The sequence below is a fragment of the Xenopus laevis genome, chromosome 9_10L, assembly GCF_017654675.1.
Source record: "Xenopus laevis strain J_2021 chromosome 9_10L, Xenopus_laevis_v10.1, whole genome shotgun sequence".
In the NCBI taxonomy this organism is placed as follows: Eukaryota; Metazoa; Chordata; class Amphibia; order Anura; family Pipidae; genus Xenopus; species Xenopus laevis.
The window spans coordinates 27,840,633-27,868,534 of NC_054387.1; the positions used below are offsets into that span (position 1 = coordinate 27,840,633).

General features: G+C 38.1%; 1 protein-coding gene across 4 annotated transcripts in view; it reads right to left on the bottom strand.

Moving 5' to 3' along the window:
- Positions 1 to 27,902, bottom strand: part of LOC108700989 (regulatory-associated protein of mTOR) — a 213,262-nt gene that overhangs the window by 139,776 nt on the left and 45,584 nt on the right. For all 4 annotated transcript variants that reach the window (XM_018235081.2, XM_018235080.2, XM_018235083.2 and 1 more), the window contains exons 2-3: positions 15,325 to 15,427; positions 6,737 to 6,819 (exon numbers count right to left, since the gene is read on the bottom strand). In XM_018235081.2, the coding sequence (XP_018090570.1) occupies positions 6,737 to 6,819; positions 15,325 to 15,427 (186 nt within the window). The remainder of the gene's footprint in view (positions 1 to 6,736; positions 6,820 to 15,324; positions 15,428 to 27,902) is intronic.

Genomic DNA, 27,902 nt, shown 5'->3' on the forward strand with positions numbered 1-27,902 from the left:
GGGGATGCCTCAAAATAGATCTCAAATAAAGTTTCCCAATTACTGCATGTTGCTAAATTGTGTGAATGTCATTTGGAGATATTGAGATATATGTATATTTATTTTACAATTAAGGATGCACTAATATTAGCGCCGTTCAAAGACTGATTAAAATTATATTTTAACAATGCCTTAAACCAGGTAAAGTACTATAAAATTTAAGGTTTTTCATTTTATTACCTTACAGATCTAAAATCTATTAATTATCTTGAAAACCATGCTCGATGTCTCATTTACACATAATTGTGGTCCAGGGACATCCGTTGTGCTGCTGGCATTGATGCTTGCATTTTTGGTTTATTACAGTTATGTGACCTGTTATCCTGAATGTTCGGAATTTGGGGCTTTCCTGGATAACGTATCTTTACGTAATTTGGATCTACAGATCTCAAGTCGGCTAGAAGATCATGTAAACATCAAATAAACCCGATAGGCTGGTTTTCATTATATCTTAGTTTTTTTTGGATCAAGTAAAACTGTTTTATTATTACAGAGAAAAATAAAATCATTTGTAAAAATGTGGATTATTTGAATAAAATGGAGCCTGTGGGAGACTGCCTTTCTGTAATTTTGATTGTTCTGGATAAGGGATTTCCACATAACCAACTGCATACCTGCATTAGAAACATTTTTATATTTTGCATGTCCTACCTATTAATTTTATTTTTAAACTGAACTGTTCCTTTAATGTAGAATCTCCTCCTGTCTGCCTGCATTACCCACTCTGCCTGCATTCATTTTCATAGCTCCTAGTGGCCCGTCTTGCTCTAGTCACCAATATGGATTAAATTAAATAAATAAATAAATAAATAAATAAAGATTTAAAAACAAAGGCAATGAATAGTAAAATCGAAGGCAGTGCACTCCGAACCCTAATTTCAAATTGGACTCAGAATGGAGCGGTTCTCTCTGAAACTTCAGCAAATAAACCTGTCATAAAATGGTTTCAATTATAGATAGGGTTGCCACCTTCTGGAAAAAGATACTGTCCTTCCTATATTTTTATGTTTTAACAATTGTCTTTTATTGCATTTTCTGAAAGTACAGGTGCATGCACAGACATGATATAATAAAGGTTACATCCATGAACAAGCATATTTTTTTGCCGGCCAGGTAGCTTATTATTGATGAGCTGAAACATCTGGCTAAAAGCATGTAAAGAATTATAAAATAATATTAATTGTAAATTAAAGGGGTGGTTCACCTTCAAACAACTAGTTATTTTCAGATAGATCACCAGAAATAACGACTTTTTCCATTTCCTTTGTATTTTCTATGCGACACCGTTTTTCTAATATTGAAGAGGGGGGGGTCGTCATCCCTGTAAACTGTTCTAAATTGATACATATAGTTGACACATTTCTTATCTTTGTCACTGCTGAGCAGAATCTCTGGGTTTCATTACAGGAAGCTGTTAGAATTGATACAATAGTTGCTAATACTCCAGAGATGCTGCTGAGAAATGTATCAGCTAAATGTTGCAAAATTGTAACCGTTTAGAGTCTGCGCCTGAATTACTGAGCTGCCAGACAAACGCCAGGGACAGGAATATTCAACTTTAAACTTATATAAATAATGGAAAGTAACTGAAAAAAGTCTTTACTTCTGGGGAACAGTCTGAAAACAACTGAAGTGAAAAAAGTGTTTGGATGGTGAACAACCCCTTTAAGTATTCCAGTATGCGGTGCTCTATACCTGTAAAACATTCATAGGTACTGCAGATAGTGATGAGTGAATCTGTCGTGTTTCACCAAAAAAAGGTAAAAATTTGCAAAACACGTGAAATTCAATGGGTGTTTTAATAGGTCATGTTGATTGTGCAAATACTTCATGGCATTTAAGTTATGAGTAGCTTTCAAACGCAATATAATGATAGATGTAGAAAAGAGTTTCATTTCTGGTGTCAGTCAACTAAGCAGTTGGGGATTAATAGTAGAGATAATCCAGTGAAGATGCCATATTGATACACATAAGCACCAACACTTAAAGATATTTGCAATGTGAGTAAAGTGTTTAAACTTTACAGGAGATTTTGTCGAATTGTGTTGGATCGACAGATTGCATCATTTATGTCGGATGTTGTTGTATTGGCCTAAACATAATGCGACTGACTGAATGCTGCGCCTGCATCCGACAGATAAAATCTGGTTGTGTCTGTAAGACTTTTTCTTCTCATTGACAGTCGCAGATACCACCACAAAGTCTGACCCACAAAATCTGATCAAAATCTACAAGCTATCTTATTATATGGGCTAGAATGTATTACTCTAGGTTGTAAAAAGAAACACGTCCATCAAGTTAACCTTTTAACTCTATTTTAACATGCCTGCCTAACTGCTAGTTGATCCAGAGGAAGGCAAAAAAAAAAAAAACATTTGAAGCCTCTCCAATTTGCCTTAGAGGGGAAACAATTCCTTCCTGACTCCAAAATGGCAATGGGACTAGTACCTGGATCAACTTGTACTATGAGCTATCTTCCATATAACCCTGTATTCCCTCACTTGCTAAAAAGACATCCAACCCCTTCTAAAAACTAATGTATCAGCCAGTACAAATGATTCAGGGAGAGAATTCGACATCTTCACAGCTCTCACTGTAAAAAAAACCCTTCCGAATATTTAGACGGAACCTCCTTCTAATCGGAATGGGTAACCTCGCTTCAGCAAGAAAGACCTACAGGTAAACGCAACAGCACAAGATTTTGTGGAATTTCACAAAAACCTCATCAACACTGCTGTACTGCAAGTCGGAAGGTGACTTTTGATCATGCATCTACATCCAAAAGTAAATGCATTTCAACGAGAGAAATAAATCTTTCAGACACTATCACATTTTATCTTTCTGGATGAAGAAGCAGTAGAAAGCATTCACTTCCAACAAACCTTTTGTGTGGGACATTTTTTAGTATATGGGAATTAATTCCCTGGAATACAAAGGAATACGAGGGAAGAAATGCCGTACTGATAAACTTAAGCGTGAAAACCTCAAAATATTTGCAATGTGGCCTACTATGCGCCCTACTATGTGATCTGTGAGTTCAACACCATCCTACAAAATCTACAATGAAGTTTTAGCTCAAAGACTTCTAAAACAAACATTGCAGGTAATGTTCCTGCCTGACCCACAGCTACTCCAATGCAGTTCTTTAGTGCTATGATAAAGGAAAGCACTTCTGCCGGCCGTCGTGTCTCTGCAGAATGGCAAGATAATACCTTCATTTGCACAATGTGTTGCTGAGTGCAGCCAAAGGGAACAAGACTATTATTATTGAAGAGCAATATACATTTGTATGGATTGCTAAGCAACAACGTATAAAACCCTTCTTATAAAGAATGTAATATTGTTTGCTTGGGAAAAGGGCATTGTTTGGCTTTGCAATACTCTGTAGGCCCATCTAAAGCGAACATGGTTAGTTCATTCTGTACCTAGAGATTATTCCAGCATTCAGTTTGCAACCTCCCCCCCACCATGTATGTACACATTGAAATTCCCTGCTCATATCTAAGGACTCCAAATGTGTGTTTAAGTATTTACATGAAAACAGTCTGCAATGCTTGCATTGTTTCACTGCGGATGGCACATCAACTTCAGTTTATTACTGCAGAACAACTCAAGAGCCCAGTGGAGTGCCATAAAACCGGACGTGCTCTGCCTCACAATGATACCCATTTCTCAACACCTCCTGGAGGACGGAAACTTTATTGGAAAGTCCCACTTAACCCTTAACACCCAAAGTATATCTACTCATCTACTCTCTAGCCAGTGGCAGCAATACACTCAATCACTAAACTGCATTTTTCTTGAAAATCAGCTTCAGAAATATTCAGTAAGCACAATGGAAGGTCGTTAAAACAATGATCAAATCATGTACCCAATAACAGTACTGCTCCCATAAATAATAAAACCCACAAAGATGGGTGCAGTAACCCATAACGACCAAAAAGATGTTTGCTTCGAAAGGGACTGTGCACTTTTCAGTTAACTTCTAGTATGATGTAGAGAATGATTTTCTGAGCCAATTTGCATTTGGTTGTCATTTTTTATTATTTGTGCTTTTTGAGTTATTTAGCTTTTTATTCAGCAGCTCTGCAGTTTGCAGTTTTAGCGGTCTGGATGCTAGGGTACAAATTACAATAGCAACCATGCACTGATTTGAATAAGAGACTGGAAAATGAATAGGAGAGGCCTGGGCAGAAAGATTAGTAATAAAATGTAGCAATAATAATAAATGTGTAGCCTTAAAGAGCATTTGTTTTTTAGATGGGGTCATTGACCCCTAATTTGAAAGATGGAAAGAGTCAAGAAGAAGAAGGTAAATAATTCCTAAACTATAAAAAATCAAGAACAATTAAAAAGTTGTTTAGAATTAGCCATTCTATAACATACTAAAAGATAACTCGAAGGTGAACCACTAATTTATAGGAAAACCAAACCCTTGCTCACCGCCCAGCCTAGGTGGTACCTTTGGTAAATACCCCTAACTCTGTACTTACCCCTCTGTGCAGATTCAGGGCATCGGAGTTCACAGGCGCCATCCTCCTCTCTTCTGTAATCTTCAGGAAGAGAGCAGCGTATTGGCGCATACGCAATTGGAGCAATCTTCCTTTTCGCAGCAACTGTGCATGCGCCGAAAGTCACAACATTGCTGAAGCACCCGTAAAAAGACCGCAAGATTACAGAAGAGAAGAAAATGGTGCCTGCAAAATCTGATGCCTTGAATCTGCACCGAGGGGGGTAGGTAAAGAGTTAGGGGCATTTACCAAAGGTACCACTTAGGCTGGAGGCAGGGGGTCTATGTAGGGTAGGGGTATTTATTAGCAAGGGTTTGGTTCTTCTTTAAGTAGGTAAATGCTACCTGTTGATTTTTTAATAACGGAACTCCCTTATATTTGAAATACAGGTATGGGATCTGTTATCTGGCTTAAAAAAGGGGAACTGGTTTAGAAATGAAGTTGTGCAGGTCGGGGGGGGGGGGGTTTGGACATCACTGGTTAGAAGGACTATGGTGATACAAAGGCTAGACAAGACAACCTAATGGGGCATGAAGAAAAATCTACTGAAAGGGGAGCCAAACAACTACTACTCTGTGAGGCTACAATATTATTCTTACTTTCTAACTTGTCTTTCTATTCAGACGCTCATCTATTCATATTCCAGACTCTTATTTACTACAATGCTTGGATGTTAGGATAAACTGACCCTAGCAACTAGATAGCGTCTGAAATTCCAAAACGGAGAGCTGCAAAATAAAAAGCTAATTGACTCAGAATAACACTGTCCACATCAACCTAAAAATTAGACTGAAAATATATGTATGGTAAGTTCTACACTTTTTCAGTGGCACATCTTTACTACAGTGGTAACGAGAGGTTCATAGTTTCTGTCCACTTTTTGGTGGATACCAAACTGGATCGTAGAGATGAGAAATGGGGAAAAAAAAAAAACTTTCTAAAATACTGTAATGAAGCCATTTTACACAATAATGAAAACAGTGTTTTTGAACCCGCCTCAAAGTCCCAAACACATTTGTAAACCGAAAATGACATCAGGGGGTAGGGGAGACTTTGGACAGGAACTTACATAAAAAATTGGCACTAACACCAGTGAACTGGTTTTGTTTTGCTTTTTTTCGTTTTAAAGCTGTCCACAACCTCCAAGATGGGTACCTGTAGGCCCCCCCGCAGTCAGTACATGTGGTCTTTTCCACATGAATCTTAATTGATTAGTGGGTATTCGGCAGGTACCTGACTCGCTACAGGATTCTACCCTAAGGGTCACATGAGGAAACTTCGGGCGACTTCAGAAAAGGAGGCGTACCATGTGCCTGCCCCCAGGCAATTTACATTTTAGCTGGTGGAAGGTATGGGAAGGCAGATCAGGGAGATAAGTCGCTGCAAAGAAGAGGAAATTTGTTGCCTAATCTCCCCGAATCTGCCTGTCTGGCCAGACGCAAAAGGTGGCCATACACGGGCAGATAAAGCTGCCTATATCGGTCGTTTAGACCAATTTGACAGTTTATCTGCCCGTGTAGGGGCTTCCGACAGGTCTTCCCGATCGTAATCTGGCCACGATATCGATCGGGAAGATTTTAACCTGACCGACCCGTACGAGCCCCTTGGCGTATCGTAATCCGATCGTTCGAACATACGGCAGAACGTTCTGATTACCCCCGATATAGCCATGCAGTTAGTGGCATATCGGGGAAAGATCCGCTCGTTTGGCGACGTTGTCAAACGAGCGGATCTTTGAGTCTATGGCCAGCTTAAGAGATATTCATGGGAGTAGTTACACTGTTTGAAATGGAAGGCACAAAATCTCTGCAGGTGAGAACTCCCCTAGCGGCTACAAAAACATTATTCTGTTGCAATTGCCACCTATGACACATTAAATTTACATCAGCAGAGCAAGCAATAGTCCTCTACCAATATACCAAACGGCAATATTGCACTAAACATCTGCCTAACAGATATATATAGATACAGATTTTAAAAACCTATGCCCTCATCCAATAAATACAAAAATGCATCTATTGGTTTTCATCATATTCGCATCAGACCTTTTAGATTTGCTTTTCAAATAACAATGGAAAAACATACTATTTAATCTACAAAATAATTCAAAACATATTGATTATAAACTTAACATATACAAGGGACACTGGATAGACATTATGGCGAAGAAGGACATGCAGTCTTACCCGTGGTTGCCAATTTTCATACTGCTTTTGTAAGTTTGCGCCAATGGTTTCCAGGGCTTTCTGTGGACCCATAGCCAGTGGATCTACAAAAAGTAAAAACAATTTAGTCATAAAAAAAAGTAAAAACTGCTGTATTTTTATACAATGGCCAATGTAAAATGACCATAATAATTATTCAAAACACCCTCTTTACAGTAATGCCAAGCCTCTTAAACAAAACCTGGAAACACAACAAATCCTATTCAATATTATTCCCCAAAGCCTGGATAGAAAAGGAAAATTGAGGGCTCTCTTGTTGATACGCAACTACTAAAGCTGGCCATACATAAGGAGATTCACTCAGTCATGGTGTTAATGAACCAAGTAACATTTTGAAGAGGTTGATTATTACGCAGATGTACGATATCCACAGAGTTAATGTCTGACTTGGCATAGAGCAGAGGGAGAAAAATATGAAGTAGGCAGTCCAATCTGTTTGTTTTCTGCAAAACGATATTTTAATCTAAACACAAAGTAATTAATATGGCAATCCATAAGAAGAACAGGTGGGAGCAGAATTATAATTTTTCAAGACGCCCCCCACAAAGGGTACAAAGTTCCGGGGAGGGACTTACTCATTACACACATGCATGTACCCCAATATAGCCATCTGTATTGGTGCAGGGGCAAAGAGTTCACGTGGGTGGGGAGGTGTTTCTTTTAAAAATACTTCTGCCCCAACCAGAGTATGTCATCTTTTAGCCAGCACCTACGACGGGGGTAACAATTTTTTTTTTAACTTAAATTCTTCGCTTTATTGAAATTCCATGGTTATGACATCTTCTGTGACATTACACAGGCATACATTTTAAGTGTACAACTGTAATTTATCAGATTTACGTTTCCTGAGTTTACCAGTTTTTTACGTATAAATGTGCACAAATTTCAACATTAGTGGTTACCTGGTCTTTGGTTAGCTAAGCTTTTGTTGTATTAATCTAAGGGGGGGGGAATAAAAAAAAAAAACATATTCAGCAAAACCAAACCAACTCCACAACTTCAATAAAGAAAAGGGGAGAAAAGAAACTAATTGGTGTGCGATATCATCATTAATAAGCGTATCACTTGATCATTTCTGTTCATTTGTGAGTTTATAGGGAATACAGGTTTTTGAGGTGGTGTAAAACTTATTCCATTGTTCCAAGTTTCGATTGTCACTAAGAGGATGGTTTCTAGCCTTAAACGCTTTTTCAAATTGTATATTAGAGTCGATTTCTCCTAGTATATGATTGTATGTTGGAACCTCAATTTTCTTCCAGGCTCTGGCTAATAGTCAGTCTCCTTGCTGTTATAAAAATATGGGTTAGGATTTTCTCCTTCATTCTAACCCCCTGTTCTGGAAATATACCAAGTAGGACCATGCTTGGGGTTTGTGGGTGGTTGGTGTCTAGTGAGTTAGTGATAATATGAACTCCAAAATCTTTGAAGTTTTGGACAGCTCCACAAGATGTTTAGCATGGACCCTTTACTTTTACAGTTTCTCTTTTATGACCCTTTACACTAGCACTATGTTGTCAGGGCCACAAAATTGTTACACTGGGTAATCCAGATACCCACAGCTCATTTGCAGGCTCCTTATAGTCTCTTAGAAGCAGAAAGATGGTAATGAGTGTTTTTTGACATCAGAGATCATGTAATGCACATGGTTCAGGGCTGTGAGCTTCCAGAATTCCAGGCTTGACAATATTGTGGCCCAGTCAGGAAATGTAATGCTAGTTTTTAAGAGTATTTATTTGAAGATGAGGATTACAGGTTGATAGGTAAGGCAACAGAATCAGGGAAGAACTGTTTTGCCTTGTTAAGTATTCATAGAGTTCTTTATCTTTTTATTAAAATAATCTGGCAAATCAAGGCCAGAAAGTCACACAACATGGGGCACCAGAGCATGAATAAAATGTACCACTCAGTCAGCTTTTTTTTTTGCAGACCCAATCAGCACAGAGGAAGGATGCACAAAATGTGAGGATGTTTAAAAAACATTAAGTGCATTTTGCAATTTAAACCTGTGTGGATGTGCTCCTTCTACATATACAGTACGCTTGTGGATATAGCAAAAGCTTTGTGGAAATTGGCAAAGCTTTGTAGAACACAGCATTAACTAGGATGAGTTGAGGCAGAGGAGGGTGGGGCCCAAATGTATTTTTGCAGGGCCCTGTGACTTCTAGTTACACCACTGCTAGGGAAGTTGGGGCATTGTCAGACCAATGGCTACTTCCGTAACATTTTGTAATATGTATTGATCTACTATGAAAAAGTCTATTCTTGAGTTCATTATGCATATGGGAGAGAAATATGTGTAATCTTTTGATTTGGATATTTCACTTACAATGGGTCAAAGTATGAATATGATGTGATAAGTTTTGCTAGGGGGGGGGTATAGAGGGGTACATGCTAATTTGGTACAGCGTATTACTATTTCTTTCTCTTTGCAAGTCTATTTCTGGGTTTTGTATAAGATTGAAATCGCCTGCAATAATGGTAGTTCCCTTCTTTAACGTTTCTAATTTTTGTAAAATACCTGCTATGAACCTGGGTTGTCCTTTGTTAGGAGTGTATATGTGTCTCTTATGTTCTCTATAACAATTCGATATCTGCCCTGGAGGTTTCACTGCTTTTCAATGTTGAAGGTTATGCGGTTGCTGATTAGTATGGCTACTCCTTTTTTTTCCTGGGCCGATGCGGAGAACATCATCGTGTATTGTTTGTTCCCAAAGGTGGGTTGGGAGTTGCGGTTAAAGTGTGTCTCCTGTATCCATATAATATCCCCTTTGGCTTTAAAGGCTTCATGTAATACTTTAGATCTTATAAATGAGGAGTTCAAGCCTTTCAAATTAATACATTAAGTGCCATATCTGGGATACAGGAGTTGCTGTGTTTCAGTGGCAAGGTCCCAATGAGTTAGAGTATTTTCATTAATACTCATTTTTATACACAACTGATCATACATTGCATCTAACCAAAAAATTATAAGAGATTGCACACCATAAAAGAAAAGGGGGAATTTAACCAAACTCTGGCTCTATGTCAACTATTTACAAGTATGGGGAATACAAGTTTGTTTACATCAAAACAACTTTGTTATTAAGTTCCAGCATTTAAATATTAAGCAGAGTCAAAATATTACCGGAGGTAGGTACATTGATATAAGGCAGTGGTCCCCAACCAGTAGCTCGTGAGCAACATGTTGCTCTCCAACCTCTTGGATGTTGCTCCCAGTGGCCTCAAAGCAGGAGCTTATTTTTTAATTCCAGGCTTGGAGGCAAGTTCTGGTTGTATAAAAACCAGGTGTACTGCCAAACCGAGCATCAATGTAGGTTGACAATCCACAAAGGGGCTACTAAATGGCCAATCACAGCACTTATTTGGCACCCCAAGAACATTTTTCATGTTTGTGTTGCTCCCCAACTGCTTTTTTTTCTGAATGTTGCTCACGGGTTCAAAAGGTTGGGGATCCCTGATATAAGGTGATTTTATTTTATAGGAGTAACCGTTTCTGAAGCCCGAGCTAGGGCCCAATCATTATAATGGGTTCCCTTGTTGGGAGACAGCTGCTCATGGAGATTGGCTTGCGGTGGCACTTTGTATTGCCCATTCCGTGCCTAATTTGGGGCGACTTTTCCCTGGGGGATTAAAGGAACAGTTCGGTGTGAAAATAAAAACTGTGTAAATAGATAGGCTGTGCAAAATAAAAAATGTTTCTAATATAGTTAGCCAAAAATGTTATATATAAAGGCTGGAGTGAACAGATGTCTAATAAAACAGCTTTTCTGATCCTGATAAGGTATTGGTTAAATAGTCTTTGTTCTGGTATTGTTTATTTAAGCGGGCCAAAGCTCGGAGGTCTACAGAAACATGTCTTACTCCATGCACTGCTAGGACACGCACCGGGGGGGTAACAATTTTGATAAAATCTAATAGTATAAGTAAGTATAAGTGGCTGCTACATTTTGCTTAGTTTGCTTCGTTAATAAGGTCAGTTTCTGTTGAATGAATGAATTTTGAGTTAAAGCAACAGGGTCAACTATGGAGCCAAAGGCAACGTATTGGACCAAACAATTTAATTTTCCATGGAATCTGAATATCTGTACTTGCAGACGGAACAAAAATGCAATAGAACATTAAAAATGTTTATATTTTGGAAGGAAGAACAAATTAAGAAAGTTATCAAATCAATTACTCCTGCTGTGATTCATTATTCTGTTAAACTTTTTTAGGACACCAAAAGGACCAATTACAAGTGGGAGAAGAAGATGTGTTTATAGTTCCCACTTGAGCCCTTTAAAATAATCTGCAATACATGCCTAAAAATAAAGCCCAATAATACTAATAATTTATATATTTTTTCAGCAAGCTGAGTGTTGTACTACTTCATAACTGTACACGGATAACAACTCATTGGTGTTCTTTACAATACAAAGCAGTATTGCACAAATAAGAAATTCATAATAATCCAGCTATCTGCAAAAAAAGATTTCTGGCTCTCTATTTAGCTGCGTTTGTACATGGCACAGAGCATTCCTTCTGCTTTATGTCAATATGAATAAATTTTCCAAGCCGAAAGAAGCAGCAAGTTCACACATTCTGCTACGACTTTATGTGACTATACTATGTAGTAGTGAACTTGCCACTTAGACACTAAAAGGAGGTTATGTCATATTACATCTGAAAGAATATCTGAATCTGTATAGATTTGAATATAAATTATTGCCTTGATCTGGCCTTAAATTGTTAGGATGGGTAGTAGTTCTTTAGTCCATTTCTTTAGAAATATGGTGATCATCGCCACTTATAACCAATAAAAACAATAATATGCCTAAGTATTAGCATAGACATTTCAGTTCCCCATTAAGTTAAATAGGCACAAGATGCACTAAGGGTGTACATGACACTTACGGTATATCAAATAAGGCCCAGGCTTATCTTACTAATTGAAATTTTGGAATCGTTGGCATCATTGCTAAAGGTTGTATCAAATAGTTTATCTACCTTTTGGGAAGAACAGGGGACAAAAATACCTAATTAATGTGACTACCGAGTTATTAAAAGCCCACCAATTCTTGGAAAGCATTAAGCTGAACTTTGTGACAATCCATTAATAAGAAATCTAACAAGCATTTCTTCATGACAATTCACAGGGAACATTCTTGAAACAGGGTAGCCAGTCAGTCCCTATGGATTGGAGGATTGCAGACCTAATGCCGTCTACACACAAGAAACATTCACTGATCCATGATCACTGGCAGACTGACACACAGGTTTTACCCATCAGCTTCTAATGTAACAGGATAGTTGCTGTATGAGTACATTCATACTCTTTTATCACAATAAAACCAAGCTGCCTTAAAAAAAATAATGTAACCAGTAAATTGTAAAGCATTCATAAATGTAAATGGTTACATTAACCATATTACAGTACTTGAAATGAAGTGAAAATGCCTTCATGCCTCCACCTTTCAATTATGGTTGAGGCTTGCCTGTGATAATTTAGCCATAATAGAAAAAAAAAAGTTTATAGGAGGGGGCAAACATTAAATATCTGGGAGTCATAACAGTAAATACTCCCACAATGCTTATTACAGAGGAGAATGGTCACACAAGGCTTTGTTGTGAACAAACCCTAACTGCCATGCCTTAGCTGGGAGTAAAACAGAATTCACACAGTCAAAAGAGAGAAAACCTATAATGTATAATTGGAAAGCAACATAAAGGCTAATGAAGTCCTGCACGGCAACTAATTCTCTGGAGTTCAGAGCAACCATTACCGCCATCATTGCTTATTTATAAAACTACCAACAAAAACAATAATATGCCTTTTCAGAGTAATAAAGTATTAGCATAGACATTTCAGTTCCCCATTAAGTTAAATAGGCACAAGATGCACTAAGGGTGTACATGACACTTATATCAAATAAGGCCCAGGCTTATCTTACTAATTGGAATTTTGGAATTGTTGGCATCATTGCTAAAGGTTCATGAGATAAAAGTCATCATCAAATAGTTTATCTACCTTTTGGGAAGAACAGGGGACAAAAAATACCTAATTAATGTGACTACAAAGTTATTAAAAGCCCACCAATTCTTGGAAAGCATTAAGCTGAACTTTGTGACAATCCATTAATAAGAAATCTAACAAGCATTTCTTCATGACAATTCACAGGGAACATTCTTGAAACAGCGTAGCCAGTCAGTCCCTATGGATTGTAGGATTGCAGACCTAATGCCGTCTACACACAAGCAACATTCACTGATCCATGATCACTGGCAGACTGACATGCAGGTTTTACCCATCAGCTTCTAATGTAACAGGATAGTTGCTGTATGAGTACATTCATACTCTTTTAGAACAATAAAACCAAGATGCCTTAAAAAAATAATGTAACCAGTAAATTGTAAAGAATTCATAAATGTAAATGGTTACATTAACCATATTACAGTACTTGAAATGAAGTGAAAATGCCTTCATGCCTCCACCTTTCTATTATGGATGAGGCTTGCCTGTAACAATTTAGCGATAAAAGAAAAAAAAAAAAAGTTTATAGGAGGGGGCAAACATTAAATATCTGGGAGTCATAACAGTAAATACTCCCACAATGCTTATTACAGAGGAGAATGGTCACACAAGGCTTTGTTGTCAACAAACCCCAACTGCCATGCCTTAGCTGGGAGTAAAACAGAATTCACACAGTCAAAAGAGAGAAAACCTATAATGTATAATTGGAAAGCAACATAAAGGCTAATGAAGTCCTGCACAGCAACTAATTCTCTGGAGTTCAGAGCAACCATTACCGCCATCATTGCTTATTTATAAAACTACAAGCCATACCGCTGTGCTGTATGGTAAAGGGTGAGTGAGCAAATTGAAGACTAATACGAAATATGTCAAAGCTCCAGAGCAGCTTCAGCAGAATAAGAACGATAATTTCGATTGTTACCACACTGATTGGCAAACACGTTTAGTCAGTAAAACAAAGGCCTGTTAATCATGGCATGAGATACTTTTTTCACATCTTGTGGTGAGATGATTTTTACATATTCTGTGCCATGTTATCTATGTGTGGTTAAAAAATCTGTCTCTGCACAGTAAATCAACTGCATTGAATCACATATATCTGAAGATCAGGGGCGTAAGTACATGGGAAGATCACCATGTACTTACGACTTTCGGCCAGATCTCGATCGGTGAAGCCCGTCGGGGGGGCCCCATACACGGGCCAATAAGCTGCCGACACAGTCTGTTGGCAGCTTTTATCGGCCCGTGTATGGCCACCTTTAGCAACATGCAATAATTGGGAAACTTTATTTGAGATCTATTTTGATAGGCTAATCCCACACGGTGAGGCTGAAACCAGCCGGCTGAAATATAAAGGCCAATTTCAGCGCCTTTACGGGCAGTAGCCCTTTTCGCATCTAGAACCATTATGTCTGCTCTGGCATGAACACACATGGCGGATTCCAGCGAAGAAATGCAAGCGTTTGCTGAAATCAACCCCTGTGCCCCTAAATTTTTTGAAATTTCAATATATATTGGTATAACAGGTCACCTCTGGCTTTTTTGGGGGCCCAAAAATTAATTTGCTGTGGGGCCCTCTAACATCTAGTTATGCTACTGTTGAAGATATATATTGGTATAACAGGTCACCTCTGGCTTTTTTGGGGGCCCAAAAATTAATTTGCTGTGGGGCCCTCTAACATCTAGTTATGCTACTGTTGAAGATACTTTATACAAACCTGACACCTTAATTACTAGTTACTTTATTCAAATGTCAACTAGAAAGTGCTTGAAGGAATATGAATGCATGTAAAAAAAAAAAAACAAACTGTGGCAGTAGCCCTTTTCGCATCTGGAACCGTTATGTCTGCTCTTGGCTGATTCCAGCGAAGAAACTCAAGCCTTTGCTGAAATCAACCAAGTGTGCTGGAGCCGACACAATGGCACTAGCCTAAAGATGATTATTTTTTTCAAAAATTCCCTTATCTTCAGGAAGATAGCCTCAATATATACTAGGCCTCTGTCAGTATGGAGAACTGGGTTTCTGCCTTTTTTTTGTATGACAGCAAGTGCTCCTTAGTGAGTTGAGTCTGGATTTCACACTGCTGTAGTTCTGAAAAACAAGGTTGTATCAAAACTCCTAGGGATACCTTAGGCACAATTTCACAACAGCTTCATTGTCCTTTTAAAGTAAAATGTAGAACATTTCCACACCTCCTCTCCTTTAATATGGTACTCCTGCCTGGTTGTGCAGAGCTCCCTAGACGGTCAGCACACGTTAATCATATATGAAAAGCATTGGAAGAAAGTAGCACAAACACCATATTTCTTGCAGGTGGGGAGCTTACCCCTTTTATTTTTCACCACCCGTGCATCAATGTTTCGGGGGGGGGGGGGGTTCACCCTACCTTCGAAGATCAAGATTGATCAAGCGTTGATGCAGGGGTGGTGAAAAATAAAAGGGGTAAGTTCCCCACCTGCAAGAACTATAGTGTCTGTGCGACTCTTTTCCAATGCTTTTAAAGTAAAAGTCATATTGTAGAAAAACCCTGGTACTTACCTATCCAGCACTCCAAGCGAGCACATGGCGTGGTCTTCACTACATCTGGGGGGTCCACTCCTACATTTAAGCACAACACCAGAGCCACACTCACGGTCTTCATCTACAAAAAAAACAGATTTTGATAAGTAAAAGGGCAAAACATTCATTCACACAGCACAACAAAAAACACCAGTTTAGTATTACAATGATCAATTACAAAACAACACACACTAAAATAATGGTTGGGAAGCAGTGGATTCAAAGGAAAGAACTATTTTACAGAGCAGATAAATGAGACGTATATGGTTACTTTGGCAAGAAACAGCAGGAATAACCAAAGAATAGACATTTTAGAGTAAAGTGCTAAACTGCTATATTAATTACAGTAAAATACTTAACAGTTATAAAGTGAATTGAACTGAATTTAGTTCACCAGGAATAAAAAACATTTTTCAATTATTTTCTATAATTTATTAGTTTTTCTAATACGGAAGTTTAATCCTTCGTTTTTCAACTTTTTGGGGCAGATTTATCAAGGGTCGAATTTCAAAGTAGAAAATACTTCGGAATTCGACCATCGAATTGAAATACTTCGACTTCGAATATCGAAGTCGAAGTATTTTTCAGCAAAATTGGCCATCCTGCGATCGAAGGAAAATCCTTCGAAGGAGTTCAGCGATCGATATAAGGGTTTTCCTTCGACCTCTAAAAACTTAGAAAAATGTTGTAGAAGGTATAGGCTAACATAGGACTATGGCGAAGTACTGAAGTCGAAGTTTTTTTAAACAGTACAAAATTCGATGTTTTTTTCTTCACAAATTCACTTCGACCCTTAGTAAATCTGCCCCTTTATGTTTTCTAAAGCAGCTCTGGGAGGTGGGAATGCTGACTCTGTAAATTGTTCTAAATTATAAATTAGTTGATAAATTAGTTTTCCCTGCTGAGCAGAATCCCTGCATTTCATTAAAGCAGGCATGTCCAAAGTCAGGCCCAGGGGCCAATTTTCAAATTTACACTGGCCCTCAGCCTCCATCATGAAATTAATAATAATGTGGCCCCCCAGCACAGTGCAATAAGGAATCGCATAGCCTTAGCAGCAGGTCTGGAATGAGAATTAAAATAGGCCCTGGCATTTCAGGTACACAGAGGCCCCCACCAGCCCACTAAATACTGACTTTCAATGCCACTTTATAGCAGCCCCTCTGGCATTTGCCAGAACCCACAGATTGCCAGTCTGGGCCTGCGTAGCAGTAATATTTGGGCAAATTAGTGAAATGATCTGCCACTTGGTCTATACTGCTGCCTGCTCCACAAAGAAGTTAGAGCGCTCACCTGTTAGTCCATAAACCTTTTCAGGAGTCTGGTGCTAAACAGCATATAGGGCCCCTGCTAAGGGCCAGCACTGCTGCCTGTGTGCTGAAGGTGTTCGCAATAGACACGTACTGGCACGTAGTGACGCACCACTCTTGCATACTTCTTTAAGTTTGAAGGAGCAATAGACGTACTGATGTGCCAGTACAGTGAACTAAAGACATACTTGAGAGTGGTGCGTCACTATGTGCAGTACGTGTCTATTGCTAACACCTTCAGCACACAGGCAGCAGTATAGACCAAGTGGCAGATCTTTTCACTAATGTGCCCAAATATTACTGCTACGGCTACGTGATTCCTTGTTTAAATGAGACGCGGAGAATAAGTCCAAACAGACTCCACTTCCTAAATGCTGTGTACGCGTCCATCTCCAGGAGTGAATAATCCTGATCACAAGCTAGCTACCTCAGAATCAATGTCAGGCTGAATGGTTGGCCCTCACACATTTTCACCTCACTCAATCTGGAGCTCGTTGCAAAAAGTTTGGACACCCCTGCATTAAAGGCAGCTGTTATAATTTATATAATAGTTGCTAATAATCCAGAGATTTTGCTGAGAAATGTATCAACTAATATAGCAAATTGTAAAAGTTTAGAATCTGCACCTGGATCACTGAGCTGCCAGACTGAAACACCAGGAACACTAAACCATAAAAAAAGGCAAAGCAACTGAAAAATGTATTTATCTCTGGTAAAAAAAATCTGAAACAAACTGAACGAAAAAAAAGTGTTTGGAAGGTGGACAACCCCTTTAAAATAAATTGCAAAAAGTCTATAGCATGGTATGCAGTTAATTTTTTTCTATTAACTTTGGAAAAAAACAATCTACGGTATCAGATTTGGTTATCGAATACATACTTTTTTTTTGTATTGTGCGCACATTGTTGCTAAGAGACTTACTTTAAATGTTTTACTGCATTCCATTCAAGTTCTGTTTTAGTTTTACTGAATATCTGAAATGCTCCTGAGCTTGTTCTGTGCCCTTGACATTTTGCTCTATTCTCGATCATCCCTCTTTCACATGGCCTCTTTTTTCCTAACTAGATTTGCCTTCAAGAAGCAACCATTTGTGCTCTGAAGCTTTTACTTTTATAATATACAAACATTTAGCATCCCTATAACAGGGAAACAAAGATACAAAATTAATAAAAGACATTCTATTATAGAAGTTTATAATGCATAGGGCCTCAGCAGTGCAGAAGAGTCAATTTAAAGGATAAGGAAATTTGTTCTTGTGGGACGCCACATATTAGGCACCCCCCCCCCACTCATAAAAGCTTACCTGAAACCATCGGCCAGTGCTCCAGTTAGCAGATAGCTGCACTGGTTCAAGGTATTTCTGTACAAGCACCATGTTGCAAACTTCTTTGCTTATTTGTTTCTCTTGGCAGTTATGCATGCTCAGTAGAGTAAAAAAGCAGGAAAAAGCAGAAAAAGACAGCTTTTTTCCTACTGCTCGCTGGACCAGGGCAACAAAAGAAAAGAGGAATGAAAGAAGATTGCATAGTGGTGCTCATGCAGAAGTACCCCAGGCTGGTGAAGTTTTCTGCTAATAGAAACGGAATGATTAGACACTAAGTACGTGCTTTTAGTGAATTTATTGAAACACCAGCATATAACTTAGGCAAGGGTAGAGACTTGGGGGTTCGAAAAATATACTATAAAATCTGAATTTTTAGTGAAAATGTTTTCGGGATTTATTATACCCCGAAGATGGAAAAAGTTTGAATCCATAAATCCAGCATCTCAGAGTTGCCGAGGTTGTATATATCAATGGGAGAAGTCCTGAAGATATCCTCATCTGTGCCGGGTTTCGTGCAATAATCCAAAGATTTCATGGTTTCGGGGGAAAAATCCGTAAAAATCTGAGTTTTCGGGCAACAAATCAAAAAAATTCATACAATTTGACTTTTCGTACAATTTTTTGCATTTTTTTCCCCGCACTGGAATTTTTGGGAAAATGCATTGATAAATAAGGGGACATAACCAGTGCGGAGTATATTTCAGAAAATAATGAGATATTTTCTGATTTTGATAAATAACCCCCTTAGAGAAAATTGGGAACAATTACTCAGATGAAAAGGCTAGTCTAGATTCAGCAAAACCGATGATCACATCCACTAACACCCCAAAGTTTTTGAGCAAGCAAAATATCCAAGGCTACTGTGATTTTAAATCATAAGATTTACAGCTGCGTTTAATATATCGCTATATATAGTTCATATATGTGATTAACAGGTCTGTATAAGAGTACTTATGTGTATATATGTGCACTGGGGTTCATTTTGAGGGGTTGAATTTGATCTCTGATAAAGTACACAGTACTGGTATTATAGGCGTTATATAGGACTCAGAGTTCACTTTGAAATATAAAGTAACAACAATTGTCAGAGTTTTCTCATGACCAGAAATAAACATCTGATACCACCAGAGGCATACCATCCTTGATTACATGCATTAGTTTTAACATGCTTGAACTGCTGCACTTCCTAATAAACAGCTACACTTCACAGCTCCAAAATGCCAAATAGTACCGTTTCTCACTAAACTGATCTCTAAAACAGCAATGGCCATGTACTCAAATGTAAAAAAACTCGACTGAATGCAACCGGGGGGGGGGGAGGGGCAAATTGAATACTCTGAGTTATTGGTGAAAAAAACGAGAACACCTCAAATTGATCGAGTTTTCGAGCACAAATCACTGAAAAAAGATCCAAAAATCATGATGGCCAAAAACATCTTCAAATGGTTCAAGGGACCTTTCCCTTGACTTCTACATGACCTAAACATGTTTTAGCTGGAGTATTTTCAGATTTGAGCTTTTTGGAGCGTCAGGCCATAATAGATCTCAAAAAATGTGAGTTTTTTTTATCCCAGAAATTCAAGTTTTTACTGAAACTACCCTTGAAAAATTTTTTGGAAAAACTCAACCTTTGATAAATAACCCCCTTAGTGTCTTCCTACATGCCATCCCTATTAAACTAATAATGTTAAAGCAATGGGATTAATTTGTATAAGTCCCTCCTGCAAATGTTTTAAGCTTTATAAGTGTACTATGCATTTAAAACTGGAGAGAGGCAAGTACAGCAGGGAAGGACCAACTGAGAGGAGAGAAAGCGTCATGTAGGAGCCCAAACTAGGCACCTGTAAGGAAAACGTGAGAAAGTCCTGCTTCACACAATAAGCAATAAGAACAAAAAGCATTGCCTCGCAGGAAGGGGGAGGAACAATAATCTTAACCAAATTAAGGAATGCAGCAGTAAAACAGAAGGCATGAACGAATCCAGGCAGCAGGCACGTTTTAATACAGAAAGAAATATTGCCATCTTCGGTCCAGAGATAAACACAATAAAACTGCCGCAACCACAGTGTTTCACAGATACCAAAGAATTGTGCTGTAACATGCCTGCAAGTCTGTAGCACAAATGAAAATTAAAGAGGACGATTATATCATGTAAAAACTACTGTGTAGTTGTTACTCATATGACACTGTATAAATGTAGACTAGAAATATTCAACAGCCCGAATACTATAGCTTTTTTTCTATACATGTGCCCACCTAAAGAGGATACACTTGAAGCTTTTAACTTTGGCTATTGGGAGGCTGAGGACAATATAGCCTGTGAGGATAATATTTTTTAGCACTTAATTGATAACTAGAGCTATGGAAGGAGCTTCAGGGTGTACATGTTCATTGAATATAATTGTCTTGCTTTTGTGTGCAACCCCCTATCAATATCTTTGCAGCAGATTTAGTAGCCACGGGGCAAAGATGGATCTGCGTCACAGGCTCAATTTTTTTAAAGGAAGCAAAGTCACCCGACTGCCAGTTTCCCCAGGGTCTTCATTAGGATTCTGAGCAGGGAGAGAAGAAAAAAATGACTTGCAGCAAAGCAAGAGTCATCGCAGATGTATAATTTATAAGGAAAGCCTGAAAATGAAGCACGCAGCAGACAGATGTAAGAGGCAAATCAGGCAGAAGATTCATTACAAAAACTTGACCATTATGGAGTATTAACCTTTGACATACAGAACCTAAGAGTTGGATGTTGGGGCCACGGGCTAACTGACTTTTTTTTTTTTTTTTTCAAGTTAATGTATTCTTATCATCAGAGGCCACAATGGCTTTAGTTGTGCTGCACATCCCTTCAGTGCTATAACCCTATATTGCATATTTGTTCAGTAAACAGATATTGAAATGGCTTGGGGTTCACACAATGAGCAAGTAAGCAGCTTTTTGCAGACAAACAGGTAAAAAAAACATTAGGCTGACCACTTCTATACTCCTTTTATACCAATCATTTGTGTACTAGGGAAAACCAAAAATTGCTACACAAGAAATTTCACTGCAAACTGCATGTGCTGCCCCAGGCTCGTTGGTTATGTGTCTATGGCCACAAAACACATCAAGTATGTATTTTGTGCGCTCTATGTTTTACAAAATTATCTAATAAAGAAATGGTTTAGTGCCACCGGTATTCTGTGTAAAAGGGTTCTCTTTGGCCCTGCTGATCAGATTTCATGATTTTTATTAAAGGGAGCTGTTCTAATTGATACAGTAGTTGTTAATACCCCCCAGATGCTGCTGAGAATTGTATGAACTAATGTAGCAACAATCTGAAGACAACTATTTTGAAAAAAAAAAGTGTTTGGAATGTGAACAACCCCTTAAAACTTTATGATATACACAGAAAAAAAACGAACAGAAAGATCCAATGGCACACAGGACTAATGCAACACCTTAAGCATTTATATACAGAAAAAAAACATGTGAACTCTGGAATTTCAACTTGTAAAGTAGAAAATATTCATCAGGGCAACAGGGACACTAACAGCCAAAATATGGGTATGGAGTTTCACCTTGAACTATTTGTATTCTATAAATTTGTTTCCTTAGCAACTCGTTTAATAAACCCATTATGGCTTCTTAGTGATTTGCCTTTCTGTTCTTTCTTTGAAGCAAAAAAAAAAATATTCACAATTGGTAAATTGAATATGTTTGTGTGGAGGTCCTGTCCTAATCATCTTCCAGTTTGACAGCAATTGTAAAATTCTGGATGCCACTGTAGATACATTGTATGGATGTTTATGAGGTAATATAACTTGGTCATCAAAGTTTATTTATTGAGTTTAATTGATTTGGCTTTTTGTTCATTAGCTCTTCAATTTGGAATTTCAGTATCTATCTGGTTGCTAGAGCCCATCTTACCCTAGGAAAGCAGAAGTGGTTTGAATGAGAGAGTGAAATGTGATCAGATAAAAGGAAATTAACAGAACGGTAAGTAATAAAGTAACAACAGAAAAATTTTAGCCTCAAAGGGCAGTTGTTTTTGGCTGCTTGGTCAGATATGCACATTTTCTTTGTCGTTTATTTTTTATGTAAGTTACCCTTAAAGTTGGTGCTTTGATAAAATGTTAAAGAATTGTACCAAGACCAATCAAAAACTCCATGAAAAATTGAAACTTCATCCAGCCAAAAAGCAAAATTACAGTATTCCATTACATTTTCTTGCAATGTCTGTACCATGCTGTAACTATAATGAGCATTTCTTAGTTATATCCTGATATTAAATTGTCTGATTTACAAAGAAGCTTTCATATTAAGGGGGTGGTTCTCATTTAAGTTAACGTCTAGTATGTTCTAAAAAAAAAGGCCAATTCTAAGCAAAATTGGTCTTCATTATTTATTATTAGTAGCCTTTTTAATTATTTATATTTTTCTTCTGACTCCATCCTACTTTCAAATGGGTCTTAAAAGCAAATGCCCTGTAAGGCTACAAATGTATTGTATTATCTACATGTTATATTATATATTTCTATTCAGGTCCTTTCCTATTCATATTCCAGTCTCTTATTCAAATCAATGCCTGGTTGCTAGGGTAATTTGATTAATTTAATGGTGAACAACCCCTCTAACCCCCTAGAGTGCCACTTGAGGTAATGTTGACGTCATGGGAACAAGTTGAGTCATTATGGGATTGTTTCACACAGATGAGTCCATATTCAATTAATATTGGTTTGGATTTTTTTTTACTCATTGCAGCACGGAGCATAAATGCTACAGTAATATTCTCTATCTGTGTGAACGTATGATTGCAGAATCCCCACCTATATTTGAATCTGCAACTTCTCCTGTTCACTTGCTTCCAGCATTCCATACAATTTCTTTTTGCCCTTGTGGAAAACAAAAAAACGATAAAGACGATCACCACATCAGAGGCCACCTATTCAGACTAGGAAAAGAACTTTCATTTGAAGCAGTGTAGGTGGTTCTTCACAGTGAGGGCAGTTAGGTTGTGGAATGTACTGTCAGATGATGTTGTGATGGTTGATTCTGTGATTCTGTTAATGCCTTTAAGAGTGGCTTGGATGTTTTCTTGGACAAGCATAACATCCAAGGCTATTGTGGTACTAAAATCTATAGTTACTGTATGAGTATATATATTTTGTGTGAGTGTATGGAGGGTCAGTGTATGTATGGATGGATGTTTGGTTTAAATTGGACGGGTTGAACTTGGTCTTTTTTCAACCTGATTGAAAAAATTTTTGAGTGTGCTGGCCTTGAAAACTGCTTATTCACATACAAGTAAATGGCTTAGAGGGAACAACAGCAGCAAAAATACAGGAGTTACTAAAAGGTGGCTAAACGGAGAAATAAGTGGGTTATATATTAGAAGTCACAAATGAGTTCCATGATAAAGGTGATACAGGTCATATAACACGGAGGTGAGTTTAACATCCTTATATTTTACAACCAGGAGTTCATTACATTTTATGATATGCAATTATGGTTTCCACATAACCATAATAACATATAACCAGTCAATAACAATACATGTGTAGCTTACAGAGCATTTGTTTATTAGATGGGGTCATGACCCCCATTTGAAAGCTGGAAAGAGTCAGAAGAAAGCAAATCATTCAAAAACTATGAAAAAATTGTAATTGTAAAATTACTTAGAATTGGCCATTCTAAAACATAATAAAAGTTAACTTAAATGTGAACCACCCCTTTAAGTATGCTGCTTTTCCCGAAAACAAATTCAGATATATTTGTCTCTCCCCTTGAAGGAAAAATAAGTAAAGTGACATGCATCCTCCCCCTGTAAACTATAAGTACACCCAAACTTGTTCTCAAGCTAACTTATATATTTTTTTTTTGCTCATATATTTGGCCAGTAGAACTGGACACAACTGCAGCCTTAACAAGAGCAGCTGGGGCTCGGAGCTGCATTTCCATTCCTTTTGCTCTCCCTGCTGCAGTGGGCTAAAGTCACCCTCTGGCTCATTTCTTCTTTGATGAGTAAGAGACAAATGACTTTGCCATAGCACAGAAATAAGTAATACCAGTGAATCTGCACATGTAGAGAAAATTTGCTTTCCTCAAACCAATGGGATAGTGTGGGCAGCAAACCATGGCTTTATAAGGCATGGATATCTAAGAACTGTTATGCGTAAGTCAGTTTCACACCTCCGGAAAAGTGTATTGATTGGGAGAGATTCAGTAAGCACAGTTGTAGCTGGAAAAAATATAACCCTTATTCTAAACCAGAACTGTTCCTAGGGAAAAACAGGATGCTCCTTATCGAGTTCTAGTTTTCATAGAAAACAATATTAATACAGGGAGGTATTATGTGCATATAATACACAGAAGCCATGAATATCTTGTAAATTATATCCTTATAGTTTTAGTTTATAGTTCTGATGTCATTTCTGTCACGACTCACTAAAATGTGTGTATTATAATAAATAAAGTACCCCCTGTTGCAAAATATGAGGATATTAGAAGTTGCATTCAGCCTCGTAATTTTATATGGTCATGGAACTCGGTAAATATATCCTTATATTTTACAAGAGGGGGTAGTTTATTCACTATATAATGGGTTCTAGCAAGCTATAAACCTCAGCCAAAAGTGCCCTGCACCAAGAATTTGCAATCTATGGAGGTTGGAGAGATACATTTGTTATCATTGGGTGCATTGAAATAATACAAAATTGATCACTGAATATTTTTACCAAGGGCAACTTGATGCCACTAAATACCAGAAATTCATGAATTGCTTCCCAACAGTCAAACTAAATCATAGCATTTGACACCTAGGTGGGATTAGACTAAAGCTGGCCACAGACGCAAAGATCCGATCGTACGCACGATCGGACTTCCCCATCTCCTGACCTGCCACTAACCATTCCGATCAAATAAAGTACAAAAGAACAGATCAGCCGATGTTCTGCCCCTGACAGCAATCGTACGAAAGTTATGTCCGACCAAAGCTAGTGACAGTCTCCCTCTGAAAATCGTACAATCGGCAATACATGCAGAGATAGCCGACAGAAATCTTTTAACCTGTCCAATCAACCAAACGACCGATCTCCGCCGAACCGGTCTATGGCCAGCATTAGGGTATAAATGCTGCAGCAGGATTATTTATTAAACAGATGGGCTCATGGTGAGTGGGTCGAAAATGTGGTGCTTCAGCCATGGAAAATCTTCTAGTGCAAACACATATAAACACTGCTGCAAGAAAAAACATGAATTTCAGAAAAGCTAATTTTAGTGCCTTGAGGGCTGCCCTTCAGAGCATAGATTGGGGCATTATGTATTCAGCTAAAAAACCAAAACAGAAATAGTTGTCTTTTAAAATGATATTAAATTGTTACTGTTCTCAATTTATTCCCTTAATATAGATGTAGAGAAGTCTAGGAAAGAAGCAAAAGGCATTTAAAAACTACAAGTCTGTTGGGACAGAAGCTGCATTTAATAAAATTTATAACACTGTTATAAATGTTGTAAAACAGCAATCCAGAAGGCAAAGAAAGGAAATGAGGAGTGCATTGCGGCTGTGGCTAAGATTATCTCCAAAAAGCATATTAATACTGAAATTGAATAATAATGTTACCAGTGTGGTTGTAACAGATACAGAAAAGGCAAATGTGCTAAATCAGTTCATTTCTTCAGTGTATACAATAGAGGGGTCGGAGTTCCCAGGATACCTCATAGCTGCACTGATGGCTCAGCTCAATCTAGTCAGTGGCTGACTCAGGGTATGATGCATAAAGTTTTAATAAAAAATAATGTAAACAAGGTGCCAGGGCCAGATGGCATGCACCCCTGGGTTCTAAGAGAGCTTAGTTCAGTTTTAGACCGGCCCCTATTTCTGATTTTCTCAGATTCGCTTTCATCTGGTAAGGTACCTATGATTTGAAGAAAAGCTGATGTCATTCCAATATTTATATAGGGATTATGATCTCAGCCTGGCAATTATAGGCCAGTAAGTTTGACATATGTGGTGGGCATATTATTTGAAGGCTTGTTAAAGGGATACGGTCATGGGAAAAATTCTTTTTTCAAAACCCATCAGTTAATGGTGCTGCTTCAGCAGAATTTTGCTCTAAAATTAATTTCTCAAAAGAGCAAACATATTTTTTTATATTTAATTTTGAAATCTGACATGGGGCTAGACATATTGTCAGTTTCCCAGCTGCCACCAGTCATGTGACTTGTGTCTCTTAAACTTCAGTCACTCTTTATTGCTGCACTGCAAGTTGGAGTTATATCAAACCCCCCCCCCCAGCAGCCTAACAACAGAACAATGGAAACCAGCGAGCAGCTCCCTGGTAGATCTAAGAACAGCACTCAATAGTAAAATTCAGGTCTGTGACACATTCAGTTACATTGAGTAGGAGAAACAACAGGCTGCCAGAAAGCAGTTCCATCCTAAAGTGCTGGCCCTTTCTGAAAGCAAATGTCCAGGCAAAATGACCTGAGATTGCTGCCTACACACTAATATTACAACTAAAAAAATACTTGCTGGTTTAGGATTTAAATTTTATATTGTAAATTTTTATTATTTGCAGTGTAAACGGTGTAATTTAGAAATAAAAATTACAATATAAAAATCATGACAGAATCCTTTTAAGGGATCACATTCAAAATTGTGTTCTAGTGAATGGCATTATGAGCTGCAATCAGTATGGCTTTATGAAGGATAGGTCATGTCAGACAAATTTAATTGCTTACTTATGACGAGGTAAGTAAGATGCTGGACAGCGGGGGAGCAGTAGATGTGCCCTATTTGGATTTTGCCAAAGCATTTGTACCATGCCCCACAAATGACTGCTTTCTAAACTAAGGTCTGTTGGGCTTATTCAAGTAGTTTACACATGAATAGGAAACTGGCTACAGGATCTGGTACAGAGGGTGGTTGTTAATGGTACATTCTCTACTTGGAGTAAGGTTCTTAGTGGGGTCCCTCAGGGCTCAGTATTGGGTCCTCTTTTATTTAACTTGTTCATTAATGACTTGGGGAGGGTATTGTACGTAATGTATCAGTGTTTGCAGATGACACAAAACTATCCAGCCCAATAAATTACATCCAGGATGTGGCATCCTTGCAACAGGATCTTGACAAACTGGGCAGCTAAGTGGCAAATGAGATTTAATGCTGATAAATATAAAGTCATGCACCTGGGATCTAAAAATATCCAATGCACTTATACCTTAATGGAATTGCACTAGGCAAAGGACCTTGAAGTGCTTGTAGATAATAAGTTTGGCTGTAGCAAACAATGCCCATCAGCAGTATCAAGGGCAAATAAGGTCTTGAGCTGTATTAAAAGGGGCATTGATTCCCGGCAGGAAGCGGTCATTCTTCCACTGTATAGAGCACTGGTAAGGCCCCATCTAGAATATGCCATACAGTTTTGGTCTCCAGTGTTCAAACTGGATATTATGAAATTAGAGAGGGTACAGAGAAGGGCAACTAAGCTGGTAAAAGGTATGGAAAATTTCAGTTATGAGCAAAGACAGGTCAAATTGGGGATGTTCACACTGGAGAACAGGCACTCAAGGGGTGATATGATAACTATGTATAAATATATAAGGGGATCATATAATAATCTCTTTATTTACCAATAGGTCTTTCCAGCTGATGCAAGGTCACCCATTCCGATTAGAAGAAAGGAGGTTCTGCCTAAATATTCAGAATGTTTTTTTTTTTTTTACAGTGAGAGCTTTAAAGATGTGGAATTCTCTCCCTGAATCAGTTGTACAGGTTGATACATTAGATAGCTTTAAGAATGGGTTGGATGGCTTTTTAGCAAGTGAGGGAATACAGGGTCATGGAAGATAGCTCATGGTACAAGTTGAACTAGTTTTTGGAGTCAGGAAGGATTTTTTCCCCTCAGGCAAATTGGAGAGGTTTCAGAGGGGGTGTTTGCCTTCCT